Source organism: Monodelphis domestica, chromosome 6, assembly GCF_027887165.1.
Source record: "Monodelphis domestica isolate mMonDom1 chromosome 6, mMonDom1.pri, whole genome shotgun sequence".
In the NCBI taxonomy this organism is placed as follows: Eukaryota; Metazoa; Chordata; class Mammalia; order Didelphimorphia; family Didelphidae; genus Monodelphis; species Monodelphis domestica.
Window position 1 is genome coordinate 21999000 of NC_077232.1, and position 18926 is coordinate 22017925.

Here is an 18926-nt window from a genome sequence, read left to right on the forward strand (position 1 = left end):
AGATCAACCTCATTCAGAAAACCTGAAAAAGTATTGTTGATTTTTCCTAGTATATGTGTGATTTTCTCTTAACTAGAACATTGACTGAGTAGTGAGGGAAAAATCTAAAGGGGAGGAAAGAGAGCCAAGAATCACCCAATCCATCTGACTTACCTGTTAGGAGATAGATTTTTCTGGCTCAGCACAAGAATATTCAGAAGAAAAATCTCAATGATCTGTTATAGCTTCTCATTTCCCTTTGGGCCCAAACATGAAACCCTTCTTAGGTTAAAAATAGATCATAATAGTCCTCAAGGGAAGAAAGGATATATCTTCTTTTAATTGTATCTACACTCCTTAAAATCATTAAGAAACAAAATTCCAATCCATGCTCTTGGAGACCTAATTCTATTTGCCCCTAAATTCATCAGTCTTTGCACAAATGTTATATAAATAGCATAGGTATTCAAATCAAGATGCTTTGGTTGTACTTTCCCTCTCTGTCTTTAATCATATGCATGGATTTAGGCAAACTTCCATCTCTTTGGGTGTCACTTCTCAGTTGATGATAATTTTTGCTGCTTGTTTATCTCACAGGACCATTTTGAGGATTAAGTTAGGTTACTACCAAAAAAGTAATGCTTAACATATTTGAAATTGATCTCATTCGTTGTTGTTTTCTTATTAAATTAGAAGGGCTGGTCCAGTTACTAGGCTAGAACCCTGGAATACAAAGATCAAATTCCCAAAGGCCTTTCCCCCCAGGAACTTACATTCTATAAGGAAGACAGAATGAAGAGTTAAATTTGGGGGGGGGCATGAGTTTGAAAAAAAGTCAGGAGAGCAGTTTGGTAAACAGAAAACTCTTAGTTTATTATTAGTAAAGTATGGATAGGAAATAAAAAGGAGGAAAGTGAGAATAATCTTATTATAGCTTATGACTATACCTAAAAATCCCATACCTAACTAAAATTTTCTAAAAATTCCTAAATCTATCTGCCTTCGAGGGCAGGGTCTTCTGCCAGGTCAGGCCCAGTCTTCTTACCTACTCTTTCTAATAATTTACTCATTATCTATCTACCAATCTACCCAAGCTAATCAATAAGGCTGTTACAGCATTAAAACTGTTCCTCAGGCTCCAACACTCAGTGAGAAAAACTGAAAGTCCCAGGGAGAGGGAACCAGAAACTCCTCTCCCCATTAGACCCAGAGACAAAAGCTTCTTTCTAACTGCCTACAACTTACTCCTCAACTCTTAACCATACCTGTCTAACAGTCCACAACTGATGGCCTGCACAGCAGAAGGCCTCTTACTCAGAAACCTTTTTGTTCCCTTGCATATTAAAGATAAAATGTGAGAAATTAAGAAAAACTCTCTTAAACACAGCATCTATTAATATTCCAATATACAAAGAAATTTGTTAGACAATGTCCTTGCTTCGAAGTTAAGATTAGGGCAGAATTATGATCAGTCTGCTGCAAGAGGTGGTAGTTAAAATAATCTTTGAGTTCAGTGTGAAGGAGGCATATGTTGTAAGTAAGCACAATCATCTCCCTTTAAAATAACATCGAGAGAACAGGGAAATATTTTCCATAAAAAACACAAGGAAACCAATTAGACAAGTCTACACAGTTTATTAAAAAGGAAGATCTTGTGAATAAGGAATGAGATCCCTTAGGCCTTTAGAGCTCTTAAGATAATTGAATGCAGCTAGTTGGCTTTGTGGATACAATAGGGCAGTAGGGCAGTTAATGTCAACCAAGACTAGAACTCCATAGTATGTTAAATAGCAGCAAGGAACAGAGAAAGAGAGAGACAGAGACAGAGAAATAGAGAGAGAGAAAGAGAGAGAGAGAGAGAAAGAGACAGAGACAGACAGAGACAGAGAGACAGAGAGAGAGGAAGCAGTTTGCATCAGATGACTCAGACCATCACCATTACTGGCTCCACCCCTTCCCTGGAAGCTGTGTGATGACAAACCAGGAGCTTGAACCCCTGGTTACCTCCTTGGAGAACAAAATTTGAAGTGGCTATAGGTACAGGTACTGAAGACCAGCAAAATAAAGTCATCAGAACACAAACACTTTGCACTATCAAATGGTTAAACATCAGAAACAAACATTTAAATTTCTACAAATCATAATGAACTTTATATATTTCTATCAGCTCAGCCATTGGACCCTGAAGTAAATAAGACACTAACTTCCTTGTGCCTGTCACTTCTGATTGGTGAATTTCCCTGAAATCTTCCAATGTTACTCAGACTCACATCTTTTGTATTATTGGCAACTCCTTTAAATAATTCCATATATGCAGTAGGTGGTCAAATCATCCTTTGAGACCCTTTCATTATTATGACTCTCTTGTCACAATGATGATTTCTCCCATTTTGAAGAAACATTCTTTCCATCCATGCTTATTTCTTTAATCCTCATATGTCTTTTCCTGACTTTTTTGGTCCCTCTCCCATGCTTTAAAAACTGAAAACCTTTTCATTTTCTACTATCCCTTATTTACTCCAATTTAATGTATAGTTTTTTTTTTCCTAATGGAATATAAACTCTTCAAGGTTAGGGAAGTCTTCCTTTTATTTTCCATTGATGTGTTTCAGAAATTAGCTTGGCAATTGACACATAACCAGAATTTAATTCATGTTGATTTATTGAAAAATAGAACAGACTATATTATGAAGTAGGATATTTCCTAGAACATGGAGTCTTCTGAAAGATTGGTTTGGACATGAGTTATCAAAGAAAACATTATTCATATGGAATGGGATTTACTAGCTGGCCTCTGAGCCTCAAACTTGGGGTCTGTGAAATTATGTCTGGGAAAGTGTTTGGGGAAAAAATCCCAGAAAGGAAGAGAACAACCATTAATTGCTTACTATGTGCCCATCAGTAGCCTAAGTGATATTTCAAATATTATTTCATTTTCCCCCACAAGAACCCTGCAAGGTACATGATATATTACACATTTAATCATTGAGGAAAATGAGACAAAGAGATGTTAAGCAATTTTCTCAGTCCTACAACCAATACATCTTGGAGACCAAATTTGAAATAAGTTATTCCTGACTCTAGAATTAGTGCTGTCTCTGTTGTACTACCAGCTGCCTCATACTGGCAATTAAAATGTCTTCATAGAATAGTACACTGTTCTGATATGCAACTACCTCCATTTTATTGAGCCATAAGTGATCTTGCTATCTTGGATGCTATAGAAGAACTGCACAAAATTTGGCAACTTCTGTCTGGATGTAAATCATTAAAGGGGAGGCATCATGAATGGCATAATATGTCACTTGGCATTAGTCAAAATAAATTTGTAATTTTATTTCCTCATATTGGGGTCACCATTGGTTGAATGCCAGGAGCCTTAAACTCATAAAATCCACACTATTTGACATGGTCACAGGTGGAAACCAGGGATTGCAAAGCACCCCCCAGAAAGGATGGAAATACCCCATGAAACCTCCATGAGTGGCTTTTCTTTGATTATCATCCCCTTATTATTATAATTGTTATAATTATTTTTCTTACCTAGCCCCAGGGAAAAATGAGAGCAAAATACCTTCAGGGTTGAAATAAGACATCCCATTCCATCCCCCCAGAATATTAACAAGAGATGCTACTTACACAATTAAACCTAAGGATTCCTATATGCCCATTTAGGTAAATTATCATAGATGGGACCCTTTTTTAGGTATAAAAATACCTTAACAAAACTGCTTGAATTCCCCTCCTCCATGTATAGGACAGGGATGACAGGTATATTAATTGCCTTTCAGGGAGAGGCTGGTACATTATACTTCAGTGATTTGTTTTGCTCAGTGAAGCCTAGGCAATCTGTCTTGGAAATGAAAATCTAATGAAACTCTTAGAAACACTTAGAAAATTGAAAGCCTGATATTTGAAAAAACCTGAAAACTAGGTTATGTTTTTCTACCCTCTGATCCTCCAAATTGGTCACAATGTTTTGTTGGTTATCTCTTTAGAAATTTGATTGATTATTTGATTAAAAGTAATAAATAATCACTCTTGCCTTATCCTCATGTTGATCACCTCACAAGTTAATGAGAACTGACCCCTAGCTATCCTGCCTGTGATGAGCAAATGTCCATCTTTTGTAAAGTTTTTCATTTGTTGTCAGAATCTATAGAATCATAGTATGTAGGATAGTCAAAGAATGTTAATCAAATGATTTCTATAAAGTTAATGTATGACTTATCCAATTATCTTTAAGGATATCTTACATCTGTAAGGATGTATCTGTAAGGAAAAATGTATTTTGAAAAATGAAACTCTGTGCCAAGTATCTGTATAACCATGAGGGTATAAAAATAAAGCTAACCTTGAACCAAGGCAGAGCAATTTTCTGTGAAGCCTGGCCACAGGTTGAAATGTTAACTGTTTCCCATCCATTTCTTATTCTCTGATGCTGTCACACCTCCAAGGACCATCATTCCCTGTGGGAGGGCTGGCCCCAAATCTCACAGCAGGTGAAGAAGTTCTTAGCTAACATAACTCAAGAGAGAAAGAGAGAGAGAGAGAGAGAGAGAGAGAGAGAGAGAGAGAGAGAGAGAGAGAGAGAGAGAGAGAGAGAGAGAGAGATGTAAAGTAGATGATAGCTTCCTAATGATAGCTTCCTAGTTCTACTTGTAGGAAGACATGAGCTCAAATGTAGCCTGACACATTGCTAGTTATGTAATCCTTTCTGATTCATTTAATTTCTATTGCGTCAATGTCTTTCATTGTAAAATGAAGACTGTTGTTTGAATCAAATGAGATGACATTTGTGAAGAGATAAGCATGGCATCTGGAAAATAGTAGGTGCTCAATAAATGTTATTTCCTCTTCCCTACACCGTTCCTTCCTCCATTGATTCCTTCCTCCCTCTTTCCCTTCCTTACTTTCTTCCTCCATCCCTTTCTTCCTTACTTCCTTACTTTCTTCCTCCCTTCTTCCCTCCTTTCTTTCCTTCTTTTCTTAATTCTTTCCTGATATGGGACACCAGGATTTCCTTCAATACCCCAGACACCAGAACTATTTCACATCAAATGGAAAGCAAGATATTTTATTTCATTCCTTGCATTCTTGCAATGCTTAGGAAAGGTGACAGTGGGTAGCAGAGACCTATGATAATGAAAAACCCTTGAGATAAATATTCCTCTTTCATTCTCATCTAAATTTTAAGATGGACACAGAAATGCAAGTTGCATATATGTTCTTATAACATAGGACTTTAATCTAGGGCATCTAGTAATCCCCTAAACTATTCCTGATCACATCCTGTATCTTCAGAACACAGAACACCCTAGTCCTATCAGCTGACTCACATAACCACTTCTGCCTAATTTCTTTCCATCTCCTCATTCCTGGTCACATAGTCCCTATTGTCAAAAGGGTATATAAAGCCCAGAGTACCTCTCATCTAGGAAGCAGTTCTCCATTTCCACATTATCTCCTAGTCAGGTCAACATGAATTCCAAATGAATAAATACTTCTTTTTTTAAGCTTATTGTGGAATCTTGCATTCTTGCGAAGGATGCCTGGGGTTCACTTAAAGTTCCCCCATGAAAAATGGAGATTTGAACCCTAGACTTCAATCCCCAGAAGTCCTTTGTAAGTAAGCTCATGGTCTAATCAGCCCTAGGCACGAGTTTTCTTATTTGTATTTTCTTTATTCCTTGATTTCTATTAATCCTAAATAAACCTTAAAATATAATATTTTATTACTACAGACATAATTTAATTTTAAAACCCACGATACTTCCTTTCCTCCTTTCTTCTTTCATTTCTTCCTTCTTTCCTTAGCTTATCTCTAATCAGAGGTCAACATTCACAGACAAGCTCAATCTCCATGAACCTTTTTATTACCTGAACTAGTCAGCATTTCCTTAGGCCTTAGTCCTTTCCCAGCAGTAGGTCTATGATTTTATAATCCAGGACCCATACAAATCCTAAGATTCCTATAAGTTCAAATACCTCATTAGTGGCAAATCCAAATATTGATTTCATACCATCATCTAAGGACTATTTTCCCAGAATTACATGCTTCCATTTTTAAAGTGTCTTCCTCAGCTATTTATATTTTCCGTGATAGACTATTATAGATCAGAATAAGCTCACATATACCTGTTTCATTGATAGAGTCAGGCTGAATGGATAATAGAAGACAACAATTAATATAGTACTTTCAGGTTTCAAGAGCACTTTACTCATTCTATCTTATTTCTCAAAAATCCTATCATGTATATACCCTAATTTTGTTTATTTTAGAGGTAAGGAAAATTTGTTCTAGAGAAATCAAGTAAATTTCCCAAAGTTACCAAACTAAGAAGTGCTTGAGAAAGAATTAAAAGTTCAAACTTCTTAATTTAGGATATGTTACTTTACTCATTGCATGGCTTCTTTCCATCAAAATTCATTCATTTCACAGAAATCTTAAATTTAGTTTCAAAGAAATATCAAAATTAAGAAATGAGGATGAATGCCTCCATCTTTTTGTGGACTTAAGATGATGTTTCCAATCATAGAAATGGTTGTGACAAATCTTTTTGTACAGAAATTTTTGTAACCTTGTCTTGTTTACAGAATATCATATATATTGTTCTAATGAATGAAAACAAAATGCATTGTGAACCAAGACTTTACAAGATGGAATATTTGAAGCTTATTCTGCTACTACATATATTTATTTATTTGTCTAACAGTTTGAAATGAACAACTGACCAACTATTTCCCAGGATTTTCCTGACAGCCTCTTTTACCTCCTTGTTCCGCAAGCTGTAAATTAGGGGGTTCAACATGGGAATCAAGGTGGTATAAAGCACTGATGTCATTTTATCTGTGTCCAGAGAGTGGTTAGACCGTGGCTGCAAATACATAAAGATGAGAGTGCCATAGAAAATGGTGACAACCATGATGTGGGAACTACAGGTGGAGAAGGCTTTGAGTTTGCCCTCTTTTGAGCGAATCCGCAAGATGGCCACAATGATGAAGACATAAGAAATGATGACAATCAACAAGGAGCAAATCAAATCAAATCCAGCAAAGGCAAATATCAAGATTTCTTTAACATGAGTATCTGAGCAAGAGAGGGCCAAGAGTGGAACGTCATCACAGTAGAAGTGGTTAATAACATTAGAGGCACAGTATGAAAACTGGAATGTGATGATAGTTTGTAAAACCGCTATGGAGGAGCAGTATACATAGGGAACCATGACAAGTTGCCAACAGAGTTTGCCTGACATTGCAACAGTGTAGAGCAAGGGATTACCTATGGCTACATAGCGATCATAGGCCATCACAGCCAAAATAAACAATTCGATAGTTTCAAATGAAATGAAGCAATACACCTGGATGGCACATGCATGGAAAGAGATAACATTGATTTCTTGCACAAAGTTAACCAGCATGTTGGGGGTAATGGCAGAAGTAAGACAAAAATCCACAAATGCCAAGTGACTAAGGAAGAAGTACATGGGTGTGTGAAGGTGGGAACTGACCTGGATAAGTAGGATCAGACCAAGATTTCCCACAACACTGACAGAATATATGATGAGAAAAATGACGAATAGGACAATCTTCCACTCAGGATGGGTGGTGAGTCCCAAGAGAATGAACTCAGTGACTTCAGAATGGTTCCGTTTAGCCATTTCGTTGACTTGAACCTTCATATAGGATCCAGGTCTGAAGATGTGAGATGGTCATGAAATGTAATTTAGTGTTTTTCTGGTGAGGATTTAGATGTGACATATCTTCATGACACAATACATTTTGAGAAAAACAAACAAACAAAGAAGTTGGAGACTAGAAACATTCTGTTAGATACTGGCTAAGATAGAGATTGGAGAGATGCTGAAAGATCATTGTCTGGATTTCTTCTCTTGTTCTGAGAAACAACAAACTTGGAATTAGCCACAAATAAGGAAATATCATAAGTGCAAATGATTCACCACCATTATACCGTAGTTTTTTTTTGTTTGTTTGTTTAAAGCCTTACCTTTCATCTTGGAGTCAATACTGTGCATTGACTCCAAGGCAGAATAGTGGTAAGGGCTAGGCATTGGGGGTCAAGTGACTTGCCCAGGGTCACACAGCTAGGAAGAGGCTGAGGCCATATTTGAGCCTAGGACCTCCTGTCTCTAGGACTGGCTCTCAATCCACTGAGCTACCCAGCTGCCCCCTATTCCATAGTTTTAGAAATTGTTTTTAGAACAAAATTGTGTTTGTTTTGGTATAATGAAAACTCAAGCAAAAAACATTGTTGAAGGACTCAAAACTCCTCTGATGTATAGCTTCTTTTTCATCAGGCTCCAAGAGGCAACTCTACCATGCTCTGGGCTTATACACAGACCCTACTTCCATCTGATTAGCCCCCAGATAATGCCACCAGCTATTAGGTTGTTATTCCACCAAAAACTGCCTCTACATAAAATTAAATTATTTTCTTACTTCTCAATTAAATGGGGTTTGAGTCTCTGATTCTTCTCATAAGGTCCTGCTACAAACAATGGTGTGTTTCTTCCATATTAACTGATCTGCTTTCCAGGAACTAAGGCTCTTGAGCTCCCTTAGGTCCAAGGTTATAATTAACAGTCTTCTTTATTGTCTACTCCCTGAGGATCTCTCCTTTTGATGCATCTCTGTGTAAGGTATGGTCAGATTTTTTTTTTGCCTGCCTCCAGGAGTGTAGTCACATTTTTACTTCATTCTCTGAGGAGGTACAGTCTGATTTTGCTACACTCTCCAGAGCAATAGAGTCAGTGGGCCAAGGAATGTCTTTTTCCAAATTTTCACAATTTAGCATTTTTAAAGGGTTTGAGCAAGTTAGATCTGTCCTTCTGGAAGAAGAAGGTGACTTCTTATTGCAGTGATCCCTGGTCAAAATATGGCCAAGAAGTGTTCCCTGTTAATGGTACTGTTGTTAAGGCAAGAAAATTTCAATGACACCCAGGATCATGGCAAGAGGCCATGGTAATACATCGAGGCTTAGGAGAGTATGCTCTAAGGTCTAAGCCCCGAGTAATTTCAGCAGTCTGGTTATATACATTATATTTATATATGTATATATATATATATGACTAAATTACAGGCCTAATAACAGTGGCTATAATAAAGACAGTTTGCTATATAGGAACAATAAAGGGAGAAGAGAGTATCCTGATAGGAACAGGAAAGGGAGGGGGTGAGTCAGAGATGGGAAGGCTGGAGATATCTGTAGGTATGGCAAGGGCTTCAGACAATAGGGAGGAGGGAGAAAGTGGGCAAGACTTAAATTTCTGCCTCTATAATGTCCTTTATATCTGTATTTTTCAAATGGAAGTATTCTTTCATTGAAAAATTAAGTGGACAGAAATACCTTATGTCCTGGTCTTCATGGCTCTGGCTCAGAATCTAGAACATAATGGGAAATATAGGGTGTAAATAGTCAGGAAGGATCAAGATAATCCAGAGCCCAATCTGAATCTGTGTACCCATTTCTTCTGTATTACTAAGGGGACTTTAGATCAGGATAATGAGACTTTCGGTCAAAATCCACCTTAACTTGATTTCACCTCTACTTCCCTCCTCACAAAGGTGGTTAGAGGTTCACCAATTTGTCTGTTCATCAGGAAGGGTGGGCCACATTTAGGCCCTAATGAAACATTTTTCCTTCAGGTTCTCACCAGGATCCACATTATCTTGTGAGTACCCAGGAAAAGTTAACACAGTGCCAAAGGAACAGATTTCTGCAAAATTGGGTTCTCCATGGAGCTCCTGCTTATTTTCTGGACTCCCATCTGTTTCATCCATTGTTAATATTCTTCCTCCTGATACTTTTGGTCTCTATCCTCAAAATATTCTCTCTAATTTTGTTTCTTCTTGGTTACACACCATTCAATTTCAGATGGTATCATCTATTGCCAGCCAACCTTCAACCACCGCATAGATCAAGCATATACATCATTTCCAAAGACTCATCTGGGGCTTGCTCAAGGTCCTACCTAAGCTTGATGAAGTAATAGAAGTTGAGACCTTCACCCATTCTGCCCAGTTTTCTTAATTTCTGGGCTTTGAAAAGGGGGAAATGATATGTGTTGGCACTGGGCAGTAAGAGTAGTAATAAGGACAGTATCCTCATACTCTGAAATCTGGCATTTTTCAGTATTTAGGATGAGTTAAACATCTAATACAAAACATGTATTTTTAATCATTAGACAAGCATAAATTAAAGTTTTATTATCCAATATCCATTCTGTGTATTAGACTTATAAAATTCTGTGCGTGGCAACATCTTTGTACCTTCTCCTTCCCATTAAATTCTTATATTTTTCATAGAAAGAATTAATAGCCTATAGTGATCCTCCAATGTATAGTATCTCCCCACCACAATTTTCAAAGTCTCCAATGGTGTTCAGATTTCTCATTGACAAATGATGAGAAGGCAGACAATGGAGGAACATGGAAACTGAGCACTGGGAACTCTCATATTCCAGAGGAATCCCCCAATCTTGTTCACGCTCCCTATATTCCAAAACTTATATGCCTTTCAGTTAGGGAAGGGAAATACTCAACTATTGGATACCAAATAAATATACCAATTCTGACCCACAGGTTGTGGAAACTACCACCCCTTGGTGGAAACTGCCTTTCTACAATGGAAACTGTCATTTGTCAGTATTTGATCCACTCCTCTGAGGAAGCTGTCACACTACAGCAGAGCTGGTATTCCAAGCTACCAAGTTCCAAAGAGGCTACTCTAGTAGTCCTTGGGTTTATCCGCGATACTTAAGGTTAAGTGATTAAGTCCCAAACTATTCAAAAAACTATTTGGCTATTATAGCACCAAAAATCATCCCTTCTTCAAACAATTTTTTTTTACTTCAGGACTGAATGAAGTTTGAGTGTCCCATTGTTGAGGGGAGACCCTGCTACAGACTAGGGTATGTTTCTCCCACATGAGAACCCTGAAAAGAATACACATATAACTTAGGACAGAAATCAATTGGACTATTTAAAAGTCTTTGCTTACTAAATATAATTTCATCAACTTGGGGAAGAATTTCATATTCAATGATGTTCTTTTATATTTTGGTTACAATGTACTATCCTGGAAAATAATTTCTTTAGGGAAAGATGTGGAGAAAGGAAGTTGATCAAAAATATGTGAACATAATTCGGGGAAAATATAAAAATGGGGGTGGGCAAAGGGGTGCATATTTAAGGCGGTTAGAGTAGATAACATTGATTACATATTCGTATAGTTTTTTTTATATTTTGGAGCTAATTTCTCCACTATTAATGAGATCAAAGGAGATAATAGTGGTAAAAATATTCAGTACATTACAAGCAGGCAATCTGAAAATATTTATTCTCTCTCCCTTCCTAACAAACTTGTAAGAAAGATAGTAAAAATTATGATTTTCATTTCATAGATAAGGAATCTGAGGCTGAGAGGGGTGACATAATTTGGGCAGGTTAAGACAGATAAGTCTCTGAGCCAGAGCTCAAATCCTGACCTTTGCACTCCAAGTTGAGAGTTCCTTCCACTCAATCATGCTACTGATCAATATTTTTTCTTCCCTCAAACTCCATGGCTCAATGATTCCTTCTTTATGACTGCTCTCTGTTCAGACCAACCTCATTCAGAGAACCTGAAAAACTATTGTTGTTTGTCCTTAGTATATAGGTGATTTTCTCTTGACTAAAATATTCACTGTGTACTGAGGGAAATATCTAAATGGGAGGATAGAGAGCCAAGAATCATCCAATCCATCTGACTTACCTGTTAGGAGATAGATTTTTCTGGCTCAGCACAAGGATATTCAGAAGACAAATCTTTATGATTTATTATTGCTTCTCAAATCCCATTGGGCACAAATATGAAACCCTTCTTAGGTTAAAAATAGATCATAATAGTCCTCAAGGGAAGAAAGTACATAACTTATTTTAATTGTATCTACACACCTTAAAATCATTAAGAAACAAGATTCCAACCCATGTTCTTGGAGACCTAATTCTATTTGCCCCTAATTTCTTCAGTCTTTGCACAAGTGTTATGAAAATAGCATAGGTATTCAAATCTAGATGCTTTGGTTGTCCTTTCCCTCTCTGTCTTTAATCATACACATGGATTTAGGCAAACTTCCATCTCTTTGGGTGTCACTTCTCAGTTGATGATAATTATTGCTGCTTGTTTATCTCACGGGACCATTTTGAGGATTAAGTTAGGTTACTACCAAGAATATGCTTAATATATTTGTAATTGATCTCATTAATTGTTGTTTTCTTATTAAATTAGAAGGGCTGGCCCAGTTACTAGGCTAGAACCCTGGGATACAAAGATCAAATTCCCAAAGGCCTTTCCCCCCAGGAACTTACATTCTATAAGGAAGACAGAATGAAGAGTTAAATTTGGGGGGGGGGGTATGAGTTTGAAAAAAAGTCAGGAGAGTTTGGTAAACAGAAAACTCTTAGTTTATTATTAGTAAAGTATGGATAGGAAATAGAAAGGAGGAAAGTGAGAATAATCTTATTATAGCTTATGACTATACCTAAAAATTGCATACCTAACTAAAATTTTCTAAAAATTCCTAAATCTATCTGCCTTCGAGGGCAGGGTCTGCTGCCAGGTCAGGCCCAGCCTACTTACCTACTCTCTTTATCTAATAATTTACTCATTATCTATCTACCAATCTACCCAAGTTAATCAATTATCAATAAGGTTGTTAAGGCATTAGATCTATTATTGAGGCTCCAACAGTCAGAAAAACTGACAGTCCCAAAGAGAGTGAGCCACAAACTCCTCTCCCTATGAGACCCAGAGACAAAAGCCTCTTTCCACCTGCCTACAACTTACTCTTCAACTCCTATCAATACCCTTCTAACTGTCCCCAACTGATGGCCTGCACAGCAGGAGGCCTCTTACTCAAAAACCATTTTGCTCCTTTGCCTGTTAAAGATAAAAAGTGAGAAATTAAGAAAAACTCTCTTAACCACAGCATCTATTAATATTCCAATATACAAAGAAATTTGTTAGACAATGTCCTTGCTTCGAAGTTAAGATTAGGGCAGAATTATTATCAGTCTAATTCAAGAAGTGGTTGTTAAAAAAGGCTTTGAGTTCAATATGAAGGAGGCATGTGTTGTAAGTAAGCACAATCATGTCCCTTTATAATAACATGGAGAGAACAGAGCAATATTTCCCCTAAACAAAAGCAAGGAAGCCAATTAGACAAGTCTACACAGTTTATTAAAAAGAAAGATCTCATGAATCTCAGGAATGAGATCCTTTAGAGCTCTTAAGATATTTGAATGCAGCCAGTTGGCTTTGTGGATACAATAGGGAAGTTGAAGTCAACCAAGACAAGTGCTCAAATTCTTCCGTAGTAAGTTAAATAGCAGCAAGGAACCTTGAGAGAGAGAGAGAGAGAGGCAGGAAGCAATTTGTGTCCGATGACTCAGAGGATCACCATTACTGACACTACCCCTTCCCTGGAAGCTGTATGTTGACAACCCAGGACTTTGAATTCCTGGTTACCTCTTTGGAGAACCAAATTTGAAGTGGCTATAGATATAGGTACTGAAGACCAAGAATATAAAGTCATCACAACCCAAATGCTATCACTGTTGAATTGTTAAATATCAGAAACAAACATTTAAATTTGTACAAATCATAATGTACTTTATATATTTCTATCAGCTCAGCCATTGGGCCCTGAAGTAAATAAGACCCTAACTTCCATGTGACTGTCACTTCTGATTGGTGAATTTCCCTGAAATCTTCCAATGTTACTCAGACTCACATCCGTAGTGTTGTTGGCAACTCCTTTAAATCATTCCATATATGCAGTAGGTGGTCAAATCATCCTTTGGGACCCCTTCATTATTATGACTCTCTTCTCACAATAAGGATTTCTCCCATTTAGAAGAAACACTCTTTCCATCCATGTTTATTTCTTTAATCCTCTAATACATCTTTTCCTCACTTTTTGGTCTCTCTCCTATTTTTTAAAAACTGAAAACCTTTTTCATTTTTCAACCCTACCTTTTTGGCTCTCATTTAATATATAGTCTTTTCCTAAAGGAATTTAAAGTCCTCATGGGTAGGGTAGTCTAATTTCTTTTCATTGATGTGTTTCTGAAATTAGCTTCGCAAGTGACACATAACCAGAATTTAATTCTTGTTGATATATTGAAAAATGGAAGGGATTATATTACTAAGTAGCACATTTCCCAGAACATGGAGTCTTCTGAAAGACTGGGTTCTGCATGAGTTATCAAAGAAGACATCATTCATATGAAATGGGATAGACTAGCTAGTCTTTGAGCCTCAAACTTGGAGATCTGTAAAATAATGTTTAGGAAAGTGTTTGGGAAAATAAAATACCTGAGAGAAAGAGAACAGCTATTAATTGCTTACTATGTGCCCATCAGTAGCCTAAATGATATTGCAAATATTATTTTATGTGTTCCCCACCAAAACCCTGCAAGGTAGATGGTAATAAAATACACTTTTCAGGGTTAAGGAAAATGAGACAAAGTGATTTTTTATGTCTTACAACCAATTCATCTTGGAGGCCAAATTTGAAATCAGTTATTCCTGAATCCAGAACTAGTGCTTTCTCTGTTGTGCTACCAGCTGCTTCATAGTAGCAATAAAATGTCTTTTTAGAATAGTAAATTTTTCTGATATACAACTATCCACTTTTTATTGATTCATAAGTGATCTTTCCCTCTTGGATGCTATAGAAGAACTGCCCAAAATTGGGCAGCTTCAGATTAGATGTAAATCTTTAAAGGGTAATATATCATGAATGACATAATAGGTCACTTGGCATTAGTCAAACTAAATTTGGAATGTTGTTTTTTTCCCCTTAGTTTGGGATCACATTTGGGAGAGGAAGATTTTAGCTAACTTAACTAAAAAAAAAAAAAAGAGAGAAAAATAGAGTAGATGACAGTTTCCTAGTTCTACGGTTAGGAAAACAATCTCAAATGTAGCCTCAGAAGTTCCTAGTTGTGTGATCCTGGATTATTAATTTAATATCTATTGCCTCAATGCCTTTCACTGTAAAATGAGGACTTTTGTATGAACCAAATAAGATGACATTTGTGAAGAGCTTAACATGGCATCTGGAACATAGTAAGTGCTCAATAAATGTTATTTCCTCTTCCATCCACCAACCCTCCCTCCCTTTCTTCCTCCTTTTTTGCCTCCCTCCTTCCCTTCCCTTTTACCACCCTCCTTCCTTTCTTCTTTCCTTTACTCCTTCCTTTCTTCCTTTACTCCTTCTTTCCTTCCTCCTTCCCTTCCTTCTTTTCTTCAGTCTTTCTGGATATGGGAAAGCAGGCTTTCCATTAACAGCCCAGACATCAAAACTATTTCAAGTCAAACAGAAAGCAAGACATTTTATTTCCTTCCTTCTATTCTTGCAATGTTGAGGAAAGGTGATAGTGGGTATCAGAGACCTATAATAGTGGGAAAAAAAATTTGAGAGAAATATTTCTCTTGAATTCTTGCCTAAATTTTAAGATGGATACAGATATGCATTTTGCAAATATGCTCTTATAACATTGGGCTTTAATTTAGGGCATCCACTAATCCCCTAAACTATTCCTGATCACACTCTGTTTCTTCAGGACACAGAACACCCTAGTCTTATCAGCTGACTTACATCACCACTTCTGCCTAATTTCTTTCCACCTCTTCATTCCTGGTCACATAGTCCCTATTGTCAAAAGGGTATATAATGCCCAAAGTACCTCTCCTCTAGGAAGCAGTTCTCCATTTCCACACTATTTCGCTGTCAGGTCAGCATGAATTCCAAATGAATAAATACCTCTTTTTTTCCATTTTAGTTTTGGAATCATGCATTCTTGCAAAGGGTGAAGTCTCACAAAACTGGGGTTCACCTCAAGTTCCCCCACAATACTTCCTTTCCTCCTTTCTTCTTTCATTCCTTCCTTCTTTCCTTATCTTATCTCTAATCAGAGGTCAACATTCATATACAAGCTCAATCCCCCTACTAATCTCCATGAATCTTTTTATTACATGAACTAGTTAGCCTTTTCTTAGGCCTTGGTCCTTTCCCAGCAGTAGGTCTATGATTTTATAATCCAGGACCCATACAAATCCTAAGATTCCTATAAGTTCAAATACCTCATTAGTGGCAAATCCAAACATTGATTTCATACCATCATCTAAGGTCTATTTTCCCAGAATTACATGCTTCCATTTTTAAAGTGTCTTCCTCAGCTATTTATATTTTCTGTGATAGACTATTATAGATCAGTATAAGCTCACATATACCTGTTTCATTGATAGAGTCAGGCTGAATGGATAATAGAAGACAACAATTAATATAGTACTTTCAGGTTTCAAAAGCACTTTACTCATTCTATCTTATTTCTCAAAAATCCTATCATGTATATACCCTTATTTTGTTTATTTTAGAGGCAAGGAAAATTTGTTCTAGAGAAATCAAGTAAATTTCCCAAAGTTACCAAACTAAGAAGTGCTTGAGAAAGAATTAAAAGTTCAAACTTCTTAATTTAGGATACATTACTTTACTCGCTGCATGGCTTCCTTCCCTCCAAATACATTCATTTCACAGATATATTAAATTTAGATTCAAAGAAACACCAAAATTAAGAAGTGAGGATGAATGCCTCCATCGTTTTGTGGACTTAAGATGGTGTTTGAAAACAGAAAAAGTTGTTCTATCTTTTTGTGAAAAATTTATGTAACCTTATTTTGTCTACAGTAAGTATTTCATAGATATATTGTTCTAATGAATGAAAACAAAATGCATTGTGAACCAAGACTTTACAAGATGGAATATTTGAAGCGTATTCTGCTACTACATACATTTATTTATTTGTCTAAGAGTTTGAAATGAACAACTGACCAACTATTTCCCAGGATTTTCCTGACAGCCTCTTTTACCTCCTTGTTCCGCAAGCTGTAAATTAGGGGGTTCAACATGGGAATCAATGTGGTATAAAGCACTGATGTCATTTTATCTGTGTCCAGAGAGTGGTTAGATCGTGGCTGCAAGTACATAAAGATGAGAGTGCCATAAAAAATGGTGACAGCCATCATGTGGGAACTACAGGTGGAGAAAGCCTTCAGTCTACCTTTTGTTGAGCGAATTCGCAAGATGGCAGCAATGATGAAGACATAGGAGATGATGACAATTAACAAAGAGCAGATCATATCAAATCCAGCAAAGGCAAATATCAAGATTTCTTTAACATGAGTATCTGAGCAAGAGAGGGCCAAGAGTGGAACGTCATCACAGTAGAAGTGGTTAATAACATTAGAGGCACAGTATGAAAACTGGAATGTGATGATAGTTTGGAAAACTGCTACAGAGAAGCAGTATACATAGGGAACTATGACAAGTTGCCAACAGAGTTTGCCTGACATTGCAACAGTGTAGAGCAAGGGATTACCTATGGCTACATAGCGATCATAGGCCATCACAGCCAAGAGAAACATCTCTGAAGTTACAAATGAAATGAAACAATACACCTGGATGGCACATGCATAGAAAGAAATAACATTGATTTTTTGCACAAAGTTAACCAGCATGTTGGGGGTAATGGCAGAAGTAAGACAAAAATCCACAAATGCCAAGTGACTAAGGAAGAAGTACATGGGTGTGTGAAGGTGTGAACTGACCTGGATAAGTAGGATCAGACCAAGATTTCCCACAACACTGACAGAATATATGATGAGAAAAATGAAGAAGAAGACAACCTTTAGCTCTGGATGGGTGGTGAGTCCCAAGAGAATGAATTCAGTGACTTCAGAATGGTTGCCTCTAGCCATTTCGTGGAATTGAACCTTAATATAGGATCTAGATCTGAAGATGTGAGGTAATCATGAAATGAAAATTCATATTATTGTGGCGGGGACTTAGATGAGACATATCTTCAGCCCTCAATATATTCTGAGAAGAAAAAAGAAGTTGGAGACTAGAAACAGTCTGTTAAATACCAGTTTTTATGGAGATTGGAGAAATGATGAACAAACATTGTCTAGATCTCTTCTATAATTCTGAGAAAGAAGAAAAATGAAATTAGCCATAAAGAAGGAAATATCATAATTGAAAACCATTCCTCACCACTGTACCATAGTTTTGAACCTTGTTTTCAGAACAAAATTCTGTTTGTATTGGTATAATGAAAACTCAAGTAACAAACACCATTGAAAGAGTCAAAACTCCTTAGAAGTAGAGCTTCTAATTCATCAGGCTCCAAGAGACAAGTCTACCAGGCCCTCTGCTTATCCATAGAACTACTGCTATCTGATTAGCCCCCAGAAGATTCAACCAGCTATTAGGCTATTATTCAACCCAAAACTGCCTCTACATAAAATTAAATTATTTGCTTACTTCTGAATTAAATGGGGATTGAGTCTCTTATTCTTCTCATAAGGTCCTGCTACAAACAATGGTGTGTTTCTTCTATATTAACTGATCTGCTTTCCAGAAACTCAGGCTCTTGAGCTCCCTTAGGTCCAAGGTTATAAATAACAGTATTCTTTAATGCCTACTCCCTAAGGACCTCTCCTTTTGATGCATCTCTGTGTGAGGTATGATCAGATTTTTTTTGGCCTGGCTCCATGTGTGTGATCACAAATTTGCTTCATTCCTTAAGGAGGTATAGTCTGATTTTGCTACACTCTCCAGGGGAATAGAGTCAATGGAGGGGAGTATGGGCCAAAGAATGTCTATTTCCAAAGATTCACCTTTCACCATTCTGTTAAAGCACTGGGACAAGTTAAATATGTCCTTCTGGAAGAAGAATGTGATTCTTTATTACTATTTTCCCTGGTCACAATATGGCCTAAAAGACCAAGAAGTATTCCCTGTTAATGTTACTGTTGTTAAATCAAAAGAATTTCACTGACACCCAGGATCATAGCAGGAGGCATGTTTATTGGTAACAGA

General features: G+C 36.9%; 2 protein-coding genes across 2 annotated transcripts; both read right to left on the reverse strand.

Moving 5' to 3' along the window:
* Positions 1-6680: 6680 nt before the first annotated feature.
* Positions 6681-7640, reverse strand: LOC100617006 (olfactory receptor 1038-like). The gene has a single exon (XM_007497670.1). It carries the CDS (start codon positions 7638-7640, stop codon positions 6681-6683), a length of 960 nt encoding a protein of 319 aa, XP_007497732.1.
* Positions 7641-12839: 5199 nt separating this feature from the next.
* On the reverse strand, positions 12840-17803 carry LOC100616963 (olfactory receptor 1038-like). The gene is made up of 3 exons (XM_007497669.3): positions 16882-17803; positions 13508-13549; positions 12840-12919 (listed from the first exon to the last, which is right to left on the reverse strand). The coding sequence occupies exons 1-3, from the start codon at positions 17801-17803 to the stop codon at positions 12840-12842; spliced, it is 1044 nt and encodes a 347-aa protein (XP_007497731.3).
* Positions 17804-18926: the final 1123 nt, after the last annotated feature.